The following is an 11,895-nucleotide window of genomic DNA, read 5'->3' as shown; positions in this document are numbered from 1 at the left end:
TGCCTCAGGCAGGAGGAGGAGGAGGAGAAAATCCCAGGAGTGCTCACCTCCTTTGCTGCTGAGGAAATGGGACTTTTCCTCTAGCAGTGAAGATAGGCTCTGAAACTGTTTAATCTGACATCTGTTGCCCAAAGCCTAATCACTATGATGCCCAAGGGGTTACAGAGAGAGATACCCTTATTAAAAATGCAGTAAATACCTTCTATTTTTGTTAAGCTAGTAGGACGGGCTGTGCCTCAGTTCCCTGTACAAGTGAAGTCTGTCCCTTTGCAAATCCCGCCTGCATATACCCAGTATCGACATCTTCCACACCGTCACTCTTGCTTGCTCTCTCTCTCTGAGAGGATGTAGAGTGCCAGCAAGTCCCTCAATGGTGTCATATCTGTCCTTTTTATTCATTGCAGGGTTTATTTTTAGCCTGAAACAACTGCTTCCTAAAAATGGAGTTCCTAATGACACGGGAGCTGGACACAGCTATGTAAGGTATCCAGGGCTTGGCCTGACAGCTTCTCCTGTCTGTCTCTTTGTTGTGAGCCCAGGCCAGCAAGGTTTGCTGCTCCCCACCAGCTTTGCAGTGTTTGGGCTGATCACTAGGAAGGCAACAGAAGGAGAAACTCGGTTTGAACTTCACCTGGAACCTTTGGTCTACCCCTCTTTTCAAATTAAGAAGGAGGGGGGCATTTACCTGCCCTCTGCTGTACTCCAAGGGCTCCCCTATGAAGGTGACTTGCTGGATCCTGGCAGGTTTTTACCTGCTTTTCTGCTGCAAGGCAGAAGAGGGACTGAACTTCCCCACTTATGATGGGAAAGACCGAGTGATCGACCTGAACGAGAAGAACTACAAGCAGGCCCTGAAGAAGTATGACATGCTCTGCCTGCTCTTCCATGAGCCTGTGAGTTCTGACAAGGTCTCCCAGAAGCAGTTCCAGATGACAGAGATGGTCCTGGAGGTAAGCACTGCTGCACGTCCCATCTGGGGTTAATACCACAACATTGATTGGAGCTGTGGAGAGAATCTGTGGAACAGGACAGTCAAAAGGTCTTGGGTTTGTTTACTTGGATTTGAGTTAGCCCTTGAGTTCTGTGAAGCCCAGGAAAAAAAGCCTCTTTGTGCTGTTCTGAGTTGTTTGCTGGGAAATGGGCTTTCTGGATTGTGTATCTGAAACCCAGGCAATAGCAAGTAATCTCACAAACGTCAGCAATGCAAACTCAGCTCGGAGCTGAGCTTTCCCAAATCTCAGCAAACACCTGCGTCCATAGCTTAAAATTTGTAGATCTTCTCCCATTCTGTGCAGGCCAGTATCCTCATGTATTCTCTATTCAGTCCCATTTCCTATACCTCTAGAAATGATTAGCCAAAAATTCTTCCCAAACTGTACTGCAAATGGGTGTCCTACCTCTCCATCTCAGAAGCTCCCTGTTGGTGGAGGATTAAATCCGTTTTTATTCTTCTGACACTTTGTTACCTGCTTGGAATCGGTCTGTACCTGCTTGTTAATGCAGCCATTCACTTCTGTGCTGGAAAAAACCTGCTATTAATTCTTTGGTGAAAGAATGATTCATCCTCAGTAAAATACGTCATGGTAAAAACTGAGAAGTAGATTCATAGAATTCTTTCTTGTAGAGTAGCTGTAATCTAGGGAATCATATAACAACAAGCCTGAATTATTAGGTGATTGTTTCCTACCAGGGTCTTACAAATATTCCCTCTTAAATATAAGACACATTTGGAAAGAAAGTGAGAGTGGCAGAAGAAACACATAAGCTTTATTTATCAGATCCAGAGAGAAAATACATTCCATCCCTAGGAGTATAGCAAGTGTGAATTAGAAAATACACTTGCTGAAGGGCAGGACCTGCAAAAGTCCAATGTCAAGTTTAAAGTCTACTGATCTTCTCAGCAAGCCTCGCAAAAAGAAAGATTCAAAAGCTAACTAGATATTATTCACCTGTCAGGAACAGTTACTTGCTCCAGGTGAACGATCAAATAACATCTAGCAATGAAAAGAAAAAATAATGCTGGAACTCCAGTTGAAATGTTGATGTTTTGTAGTACAATTGTATTCTTATTTAATAGGATAGCTATTTCATGTTTGATAGATGGCAAGTGGTTACTAAATACATATTTATAGAAACCTGACAGAAGCAGGTATCTGCTGTATACTGTCACTTGTAGTCCCCATGACACCTATACCCATGTTAACAATCAGCCATATCAAGGGTGCGATGACTACAATAAAATCTGGCTTAAAGCTTTTATTTTGCAGGATTTGATTCAGCAGTGAGTACATTAGTTTAAGAGTGGTGATTTGATTTCCAATTGCCTCCCTGCCATCGACTTCTTACGTGACCTTGGGCAAGAGACCGATTAGATCGGCGACAAACTTTACATAATTGTAGTGCTTTGGTCCACTAATGCTCAGCTACTTGTGCCTTTGACCTCAAAATTTCCCAAGCCCTTGCAATGCTGATTCAATGCATGTCTTGAAGTTTCACAGCTTGTGCCTGGACTGGGAACTGCAGCAGCAGCAGCAATCTGACAGCCCAATTACAAGAGCAATCTGCAGTCTGAGCCTTCTTTTGCCTCTGTCACCTGAAGGATTCAGACAGGGAAAAGGTCTCAGAAGGCAGCAGAGAAGATAGGATGTGTCCCATCCTGCATAGAGCACAGCACAGCAGGGTGCTACTGCTTCTGGTTTCTGTATTAACTGAACCATGGGAGCACTTGTGAAAGGAGTGGGCAAGGCAGGTTATAATCTTCTCACTCTCATGACAGCATTCACTTGCCTCACCACAAACCATAACGTTGCGTCATGGGGTTCACTCTCAATCTCCCTGCCAGCGCTCATCCAGCTGTGAGACTTCACTGTGTGTTCACCAGGACAGGGGGAAGGAAAGAAATGGCTGCAGCGGCTCAGTAGCTGAGGTATGGAGCCACTCACCAAGGAGATGAACTGCCTGAGATTGATCTCCCTGGAAAAAGTCAGCAGTTGAACCCAGGTCTCCCATAATTTGAGCAGGTACTCAGAGTAGTGAGCTAGTGAGTAGACACAGGAGCAATGACAGGGACTCTCCTTCCAGCCAAGCTTGGGAATAGTTCACTCGGAAAGTGAATGTATGTCGAATTTCAGTAGGGGGCTCAGGGTTATGGATGCTGAAGGTCCTTCATGCCTGAAATAAGGTATCTAAAAGGCAAACACTCCAGCCCTTTCTATTCCCTGTTGGCCAGTTTGAGGGGTTCCTGGCATCAAGCGCTACCTGCAGCAAAATGCCTTTCTGAAGAACCACATGTTTTTCCATTTTACTGTACTGAGAGTTTACCTTCTGACTCACAAGATATGCTGCTTCAATAACTGGAAGCACCAGTTTCTGACATTAGGAACAGCAGATAGCCTTCATCTGAAATACAGACAGGTATAAAGCTAAGAAGAGATCTGAGCTGCATGGTTACACCCTATTACCTGGTGAACATGAGTGTGTGTGCACATGAGAGGGAATGGGCTTAGTGGATCTTAAGTCCAGAAAGCCCCCAGAGAGTCCACCTTTTCTGTTTCTCCCACATGCACCTTATTTATAATATATTTATAAGAAATTTGTAATTCCGAGGACCAAAGACCTGAAGAAATATCTTAGACACCCAGAAAAGGACAGGAGAGAGACAGCATGGTTTTCTTGAAATACGTAGATTGTGATCAGTAATAAGTTCTGACTGGGGCTTCTCCCATGAGTGAGGAGCAGGCAAGGGTCTCTCTTGCCTTAGTCCTTTGGTGTCTAACAGGGGTTGAGCTCACATAGCAATATTTCCTTCTTTCAAAGCACTTCATTCTCTTCCCTTCCAGTCCTTACTCTTCATGAAGCTTGCAATAACTTTATTTTGCCTGAGACCTCGGACTTCGAAAAACTTGGTTGAAAAGAACCAAGAGCTAGAAAAATTAATAGGGAAGGCAGACAGACAGACCTGAGGAGAGAGAGAAGAGAATCATAAAGGGTCTCAAATCCTTACAAAATGAAGCTGAAAACCTGACAGCGCATGAGAAAACTTAAGTACATATTTAAGGACTTCATGAAAGCATAACTACAAAAAGTAGACTGAGGAGAATGTGATACGATAGGAAAGCTAATATTACAGTGAGACAGCACACATGGTCTTCAGCTCCACACATCCAGGCATACTGGAAACTGTCACCATGCAGCCCAGGGTCCATTTCCAGTTTAGAAAAGGAATGAAAGTGAAAAACAATCATGAATCAGTCCTGACAACTCCTGACACCTGCACTGCTGGGTGCTACCTGGTGGAAACATGGTCTGCGTAACACTGAGCCCCTGTGGGAGCAACAGCATTTCCTCTGCACTGTCATTTGTGCATGGCAATAGCTCCAAGGATGGCAGTGCCAGCCCCTCAACTGGGGGCTGTTAAGTTAGTCTATCAGGAAAGTAGTCAAAGCAATGTTTGGAGGTACAGCTGCTTACTGCTTTATGGCTAGGGTAGAAAAGGGTTGGGAAAGGATTGTAACAAGACAACCCAGGGCAGAAACCACACGAGCATAGGCTGCTTCACATCTCCGGTTAAAGGGCTCTTCTTTTCTTGCCTTTCTCCTATGACTCTACTCTGCATACTGAAAAGTACCTGCAGCTTGAGTGGGGAAAAGCCTCCATAAAGGGCAGCGGCAGAGGGTGAACCAGGCAGTCCTGGAGGTAACAGAAGCCATTCCTGCTCTGTGGCATTGTTTATAAGAGCCCCACATGCCCCATAAGGTAAGAACAGTGAAGAAGAAAATGAAAAAGCTTTAATGAAGAAGGGTCAGAAGAGGAAGTTACTAAAGCAGTGAAGCTGAGAAATATCTGTTCTGATTTTCTTCACCTCTGTGGCTTCCCTACCATGTTCTGTCTTGTCTCATACCACCACTTCTCAGACTTTCTTCCCTCTCCTTCTTATTCCTAGGTCTCCTAAATATTAGGTTAATTTTGCCTTCCAGCAGGTAATGAGCAGTGGGGTTAGGGACTTTCCTTTTGCACTTGAGAAGCTCTCTCCAGCAACTGAGGGTGTTTCACTACCATAGTAGGCTGCCTGCAATGTAGATCATGGTCTCCATTACCCTCTCAGCTGCTGAAACTCATTCAGTCCTGGCCCCTCTGTCATTCTTTGTCATCTGTGTGCATGTGTAATATCCTTAAAAAAAGAGGTTCATCAAGCCCAGATATTTTAGGCCCTTCAATGCAACAGTGTCCCTGGGCTGTAAATTCAAGGAGAACTGCCCTTGTATAATTAGAAGTTTGATTAGAAGTAAGAGAAGAGGGATGCGGTTCTGCCTTTCCAGACCAGGTCTAGGATCAGTCTGGCCTCTAATAATGACAACAGAACAGAAAATTTCTATGAACATGGGGATTTGAGTCTGTGAGATCACTTTGCGTGAGATCTTCCTTCTAGGGCCCAGCCACAGTCAGAAGTTACCTGTGCTATCAGAATGAAAGTTAGATTTTGAGTCCTGTAAAAGGTCAAGGTTAAACTGGGTGTAAGGTCTAGCGCTTCACAGCTAACTTGTGTTCAGGTTTGAGAAACTTGCAAGCAAGGACTTATTTTCAAGTGTTGAAACTATTGCAGCTTCCAACTTGGGATGGAAAAACTGGTGCTAGCTCAGCTGGTTTTGGAGTAGTTCCACCCACATGGTCTTGAATCTTGAGAAGAGATGTTTTCTAGGAGAACTCAGAGCCGTGTAATATATAACAAAAAGCATTTTTCTGCTTCTGATGCAACACAGAAAAAAGTTTAACAAGTTTAAGTCTATGAAGTTTATCCCAGAAATTCATAGGAACGAGCAGATGAGATTCTAGTTTATCCCTGTCTCTAAGTAGAGTACAGATGTAAATGTAAATGTAAATGTAAATATAAATATAACCGTATTTATAAACATATATATAAATCCAAACTCTTTCTTTAAACATCCTTCTCTATTTTTTTCACAGACTCAAATTTCAGTCTTTTTGTTTGAAAATGTGTATGTACATGAGACACAATTTCCTGGGCTGGGTAAATGTGATACAAGTTATGTTCATTGAGTGCCACAGAAACTGTAAAGAGGTGAAAGAAGAGATACACCTGGCTGGATAGGTATGTGCAGAAGCCTACAGTACAAGTGCCTTGTACATACCTGTAATAAAAGAGGTGGTTTGGTTTCCATGGTTACTTAAGCAGTGCCTTCCACTACAGATAAGTTAGTGCAAAAATAAGCTAGGAAGTAAGAGAAAAGAAAAAATTGTGCACTGATTACTTTGTCTTATGAGATGATGTAAGTAGGTCTCAACTCATCAGTAGCCAGCAGGGAAAGAATGCTGATTTTTAGTAGTAACACTTATGAGGGTTTCACTCATTGACATGCCAGTCACCAAAAGAAGTTATGCTGTACTCCCCATTTCACAGATGGGCACAATGATGTCCAGGGACAAGTATGTGATTTTAGACTTTCTGCATAATTGTAGCAGAAAAAAATTCCACAGTTGCTTTAGCTGTTACTGCCCAGATTCTTTGAAGTCCCTCTGATGGTTCACAGCAGTGAGTTTGGACTGGCTGCATGAGCCATATCTAGCACAAGACCCCACTTCCAGTGCCATAATTGCTCTTTGAAAGGCCCCTTTCTCAGCTGCTAAAGTATGATCAGAGGGTACTGACAGCAGTTCTCAGAGCAGACACCAGCTGTAATCCCAGGATCTAAAGAGAATCAAGCTGGTTTCATCCAGAGACCCAGCTTTTATGCAGATGTCACCTGGAGACATGGCAGACCTCTGCAAGCTTGACTTTGATTGCCGACCCTTCGCTTGCAAGCCTGCTTGGCCTTTGCAGGCTTTCTTGGCCCTGGTGTGAGGAGCTCTTCTCGCTGTCCAGCTGGAAAGTAGACAATATCTGTATATGCTATGCAAGACCATAAGACTCATGGAGACTCCCACGTTATCCCTCCCTTCGGAAGTCCAGTTAAGGAAAAATGTTGAAGAGCCCATCCTGCTATACTAGTCATATTCCCAAAACAGTGCCAGCAAGGGTTTCCCACCCTCTCCTGCTGCTCTGGTTCCTGGGAGGCACGTTCTTTTGTATAACAAGGTGCCTTTGCCCCATCCTGAGTGAGGCACCTCAAAAGGACTAGCTTGACCTAACACTTGCCTACTCAGCGGACGTGTGTGGTATTTTTAATTATCATTTCATGTTCTCCACCCTGGACCCTGACATTTCTCAGGAGTCTGCCTGCGGGATGGGGCAGCTGTCGCTCTATTAGGCAGACTGGGTACGGAGGGCCATGCCATGCTCGCCCACCGTGACCTTACTCCAGAACTTGCTCTGCCAGTGCCCTTCATCTAAAACCAAACTAATCAAAGCCTGTGACTGTCCTTCCTTCATGTCTGAGCTTCATTTGTGGAGAGAATGGAAAGGGGATACGATAATTCTCTATAAACACCCAAGAGGGAGAAGAGCTATTTAAGCACAAAGCCTAAGGACAAATGGGCTATGAATAAACCAAGTCTGGAAACTAAGAAGTCTCTAGTCACCAAAGGAGGAAGATGTCAAGGGGAGAACAGCCAGACAAATTTTAAATGGACATTGACCACGTTGTGACAGTGCTACGTTTGATGACCAGAGGTGTCCTTTTGCAACCTCGGTCCCTGAATAACAGGCGCTCAGACAATGAATCCATGGCCTAGGAAAGAAGTGACTTGGCAAAGTCCATGTTCTCTTTTTTTTTAAAACTTCTTTGCACATTGGGATTTACCTACATACATGAGAAAAAACCTTGCCCAAGGAAATAGAGCAAGCAGTGAAGAACACAAATCCCTCGGTGGGCTGCAGAGCAGGTGTTTGCTCCTCCCCTCTGCAGTGCCCTGGGACGGCCAACGCTCCCTGCTAAGCAGTGCTGATGGTGCTCATTCCTGCATGCTCTCTGGTACAGCTTTGGCAAAGGCCAGCTGCCGTACTATGATATGTTCTTTTTCTGGGAAGGCTGTCCAGCCCTGGCAGGAAACAGACTGCCGTCAGCTAGCAGACCTCTGACACTTCAAACCCTGCGCAAAGGGGGCTGTGTGTTTCTAAAGATTTCCTTGGTTCTTATTTCTCTCTGCTCACTCCTTGGATAAAAGTCCCTTCTTGTCTCAAGGACCCCTCCATTCCCCCAGGCCACCACTGGCCTCTCATCCTTCCTATGGATGCAGGGTGGGAGGTCCCAGCTCCTGCCTGCAACATCCTGGGATCTCCAGGATTTCAGAGGCACTGGCTTACACCCACTTGCTCAGAAACTCAAGAAATCTGACTTATTCCTGGGAGCTGGAGGCGTAGGAATGATATGGGCAATGATCTGGTCTGCGGAGGTGAACAAGCTGAATATCAAGCATTCTTCCCTCCTCCAGCACATACTGAAAGGAGCCAGGTTGTGTCCTGCATCGGCTTCACAGCAGCATCCAGCCTTCGGTTTCAAAGCAGCCTCTCTGAGGCCAAGAAGACAACAAGGCAGCAGTGGCCTTATTTTTATTGAGAACAGTCCCCAGATTGTGCCTCTGGTCTCTGTGTTGTCAAGGGGGAGCTTAGAGATGTGGCATCCAGGGACCATCCCCGACTCAATGACCTGGGTCAGCACACACACACACACACACACACACACATGTACGCATGCTCTGGTCTTTGCTTGGCATGCAAGCTGCCCAGCTGAGTTGGCAAAACATCTGTGATGCACTGCCAGCAAGCACGGGCCAGCAGCAGCAGCAGCAGGTGGCCCTTGCACCCGTGGGTGCTTGGTGGCATGGGCATCAGCCCCGGTTAGCTCATGGCTGGTTGGGAGGTTGCACTTTGGCTTACAGCTCTCTAAAATTAGGGATGCCTAGTGTGGATAAAAATACAGCCCTAACTATGCAAAACCTTTAGGGAGGCAGCCAAAGAGCACATCGTATATCTGATCGAGCTGAGAGGCTGCACAGCAATTAAAGGCCCCAGGCAGAGTTCTTGGAGTGTTACCTGTGAAAGCCACCTCAGCCAGAGTGACCTTTGGGTGTTCCATATTTGGAGACTTGCCTTTTAATCCAAAGAGCAGTAACCCCTTAGGAGGTCAGGTTCAGCAATAAACAGCCTCTCCAGGCAGCTCAGGTGGTAGAAAAGGGCAGAACGATGGGACCAGCATGGTCCCCCTGGTCCTCACTGCCAGCAGAGTGGCTTCTCTAGTGGCAGCTCAGCAGGCCTCTGTCCCACAATGCTTCAGAAGCCCTAATTCAGCAGCCTGCGTTATGCAAGAACCTGAAACTTTGCTGGTGGGTCGTGCAGGAAGATGTTAGAGGAGAAACAACAGTATTAGGAAGGAGAGAGATACCCCTTTGCTGTCCAACAGACTTCCCACCAGCTTGAACAGAGAAGCCAACCAAAGCTTGAAGGCATGAGTCTGCCATAAGGATTCAAAGCTTTTGGGGAAATACCCTAGACTTTTGCCATCTCCTCCCCCTGTTTCTGAAAATAAAAATCCTGACGTTTTGGGATATGAAATCATCACCATTAAATCAACCAAGTTCTGAAAATCAATATAAACTCCAGCTTTATAGAGAGCAGCACAGATACAGCACAGAACTATAGACTGCTTGAAGGCAATTCCCTCAACATCTCCTGTTTCTCTCCTCTTTGCATTATTGAATTTAGTTTTTCCACTGTGGCCAGCTAGGGAAGCAGAAGGCTCCCTGTGCTTAAGAGAAATTTACTCATGACATCTCTCACAGACAGACGCAAATGTCCCTGGTGCCCAGCTTCTCAACCTAAGCAGCTGGGGAAGATGAACCTTACTGCCTGTGGGAACTCTTGACAGGTGCTAGAAAAGTGGGAAGAAAATCCAGGCCACAAACCCATACTATCACTCCATAACGAAAAACTGACCATGCTAGAACACCCGCTCCTCCCACCCTGACTTGTAACCCTCTCTTCTGGATTTTGTCTGCCATTTAGCAGCAAAGTGTAAGGTTTGGAACAATCAGTGTTGTCTGCAGCTGGAATAGGAACATGGTCAGGCAGCTGGGAACAGTTCTGCTGCTTTATAATGTAGGATTTAGGAATCACAGAATCATAGAATAGTTTGGGTTGGAAGGGACCTTAAAGATCATCTAGTCCCAACCCCCTTGCAATGGGCAGGGACACCTCCCACCATCCAACCTGTCCTTGAACACCTACAGGGATGGGGCAGCCACAACTTCCCTGGGCAACCTGTGCCGGTGCCTCACCACTATCATCGTGGAGAAATTTCTCCTTATGTCTAGGCAAAATCTGCCCCTCTCCAGTTTTTAGCCATTGCGCCTAGTCCTATCACTACAAGCCTTTGTAAAAAGTCCCTCCCCAGCTTTCTTGTAGGCCCCCTTAAGGTACTGGAAGGTCTCTATAATATCTCATCAAAGCCTCCTCCAGGCTAAACAACCCCAACTATCTCCGACAGTCTTCATATGGGAGGTGCTCCAGCCCTCTGATCATCTTTGTAACCTTCTTTTGGACCCGTTCCAACAGTTCCGTATCATTCTTATGTTGAGAATTCCAGAACTGGAGACAATACTTCAGATGACTTCTCATAAGAGAGGAATAGAGGGGCAGAATCACCTCCCTCGACCTACTGCCCACGCTTCTTTGACTCTGTGGGTCATCTTAAACCTCCCAAAACCTGACAGCATCACACTTAGGTTCAGATAGGATATAGTAGGCATGAAGCTGAGATATTCTGTCTGGGAGTTGTTTCTTTCCATCTCTGTTATTTAGATTTCCTGTAACTGTTGACATTGTCCAAGTTGAGGTGGTGCTTGCTTACTTGGCGGTACTCAGGCTTCACTTTGGGCTGGGTCTTCTCGCACATCCCAGAGGGCTATGCTCTCCCTTACACTTACCCAGATTCAAGTATGGCCATTTGTCAAGGGAAACAAGAGAAAATAGGAGTGGTTCCAAACTCCCACTTCCTCTTCCGAAGTTTGCACAGGACACAGCTTGTGATCCTGTGGCAAGGAAGTATTGCGAAGTCTTCATATACATGGAAGGAAGGCTGCAAAATATGCATGAGATAAGAGCTTACAAGTTACTGGGGTCTTTGCTCATGTTCTCAACCAGCTGTGCCTGCCTGAAATTCCTGGTGTACCTCAGGGACTGTATGACCAGGTAGGTCAAGTTCTTCCAGGATAGTTTCTCCACCCCCCACCCCCCCCATATCTCCATGCAGCTGTTGAAGCTAAATTACTCTCTATAGAGGCTGAAAAAAAAGGCAAGGGCTCTGGTTGGCCAAGACTTCAAGTGATATGAATTTAAAGGGAGGAGGAAGAAGAGGGGGTGGAGGACAGGCTGTGTTCTTACATTACAGCTGCCTCTGTCCCAAGGTCCTGAGCCAAGAGGATTGTCAAGATTAGAAACATTATCTGCATTCAAATCCCACTAGCATTATGGAATCAGAAAATACTGTAAGGAGATATATAGGTGCTTGATACTGTAATGGGCAGAGGGCAACAAGCCAAGCTGCTATGCCTCTGGCATACTCTGTATTTTGCTGCCTTATTGGGTTCAAACACAGGTGTGGGAATACAACCTCACTGAAGGACTGGTCAGACTCACCTGCTGCTCTGGAAAACTGGGAAAGCAAGGTCAGGAGCAATGGCCAGCCCCTGCATAACTTGCACTTGAAAAAGCCACCATAGATAGTGACACTCTGCAAAGGTCTCCTGCTTCTGGGTGCTGCCACGTGGAAAAAGCTTCTGAGAGTGTCACGCATAAAGTTTTCCTTGATGCAGGACCCCAGCGCTCTGCGTATGGGTACTGGCTGTACCAGTCACCTCATCTTATTAGCATGAAAATTCCAGCAAAGGGGGCAGGCTCCTTGCTTAGCTCTCAGCTCCATCTCCACGGGAACACACTCTTGT

At 45.8% G+C, this 11,895-nt stretch overlaps 1 protein-coding gene across 1 annotated transcript in view; it reads left to right on the top strand.

Annotated features, from left to right (window-relative positions):
- Positions 1 to 471: 471 nt before the first annotated feature.
- The window catches only part of CASQ2 (calsequestrin 2), a 35,002-nt gene continuing 23,578 nt past the window's right edge, over positions 472 to 11,895 (top strand). The window contains exon 1 of the mRNA XM_009556991.2: positions 472 to 950. Within this exon, the coding sequence (XP_009555286.1) occupies positions 717 to 950 (234 nt within the window). The 5' untranslated portion in view covers positions 472 to 716. The remainder of the gene's footprint in view (positions 951 to 11,895) is intronic.

Source organism: Cuculus canorus, chromosome 1 (genome assembly GCF_017976375.1).
Source record: "Cuculus canorus isolate bCucCan1 chromosome 1, bCucCan1.pri, whole genome shotgun sequence".
Classification (NCBI taxonomy): Eukaryota; Metazoa; Chordata; class Aves; order Cuculiformes; family Cuculidae; genus Cuculus; species Cuculus canorus.
The sequence above is the reverse complement of the archived record's forward strand: the minus strand, read 5'-3'. Positions and strand labels throughout refer to the sequence as shown.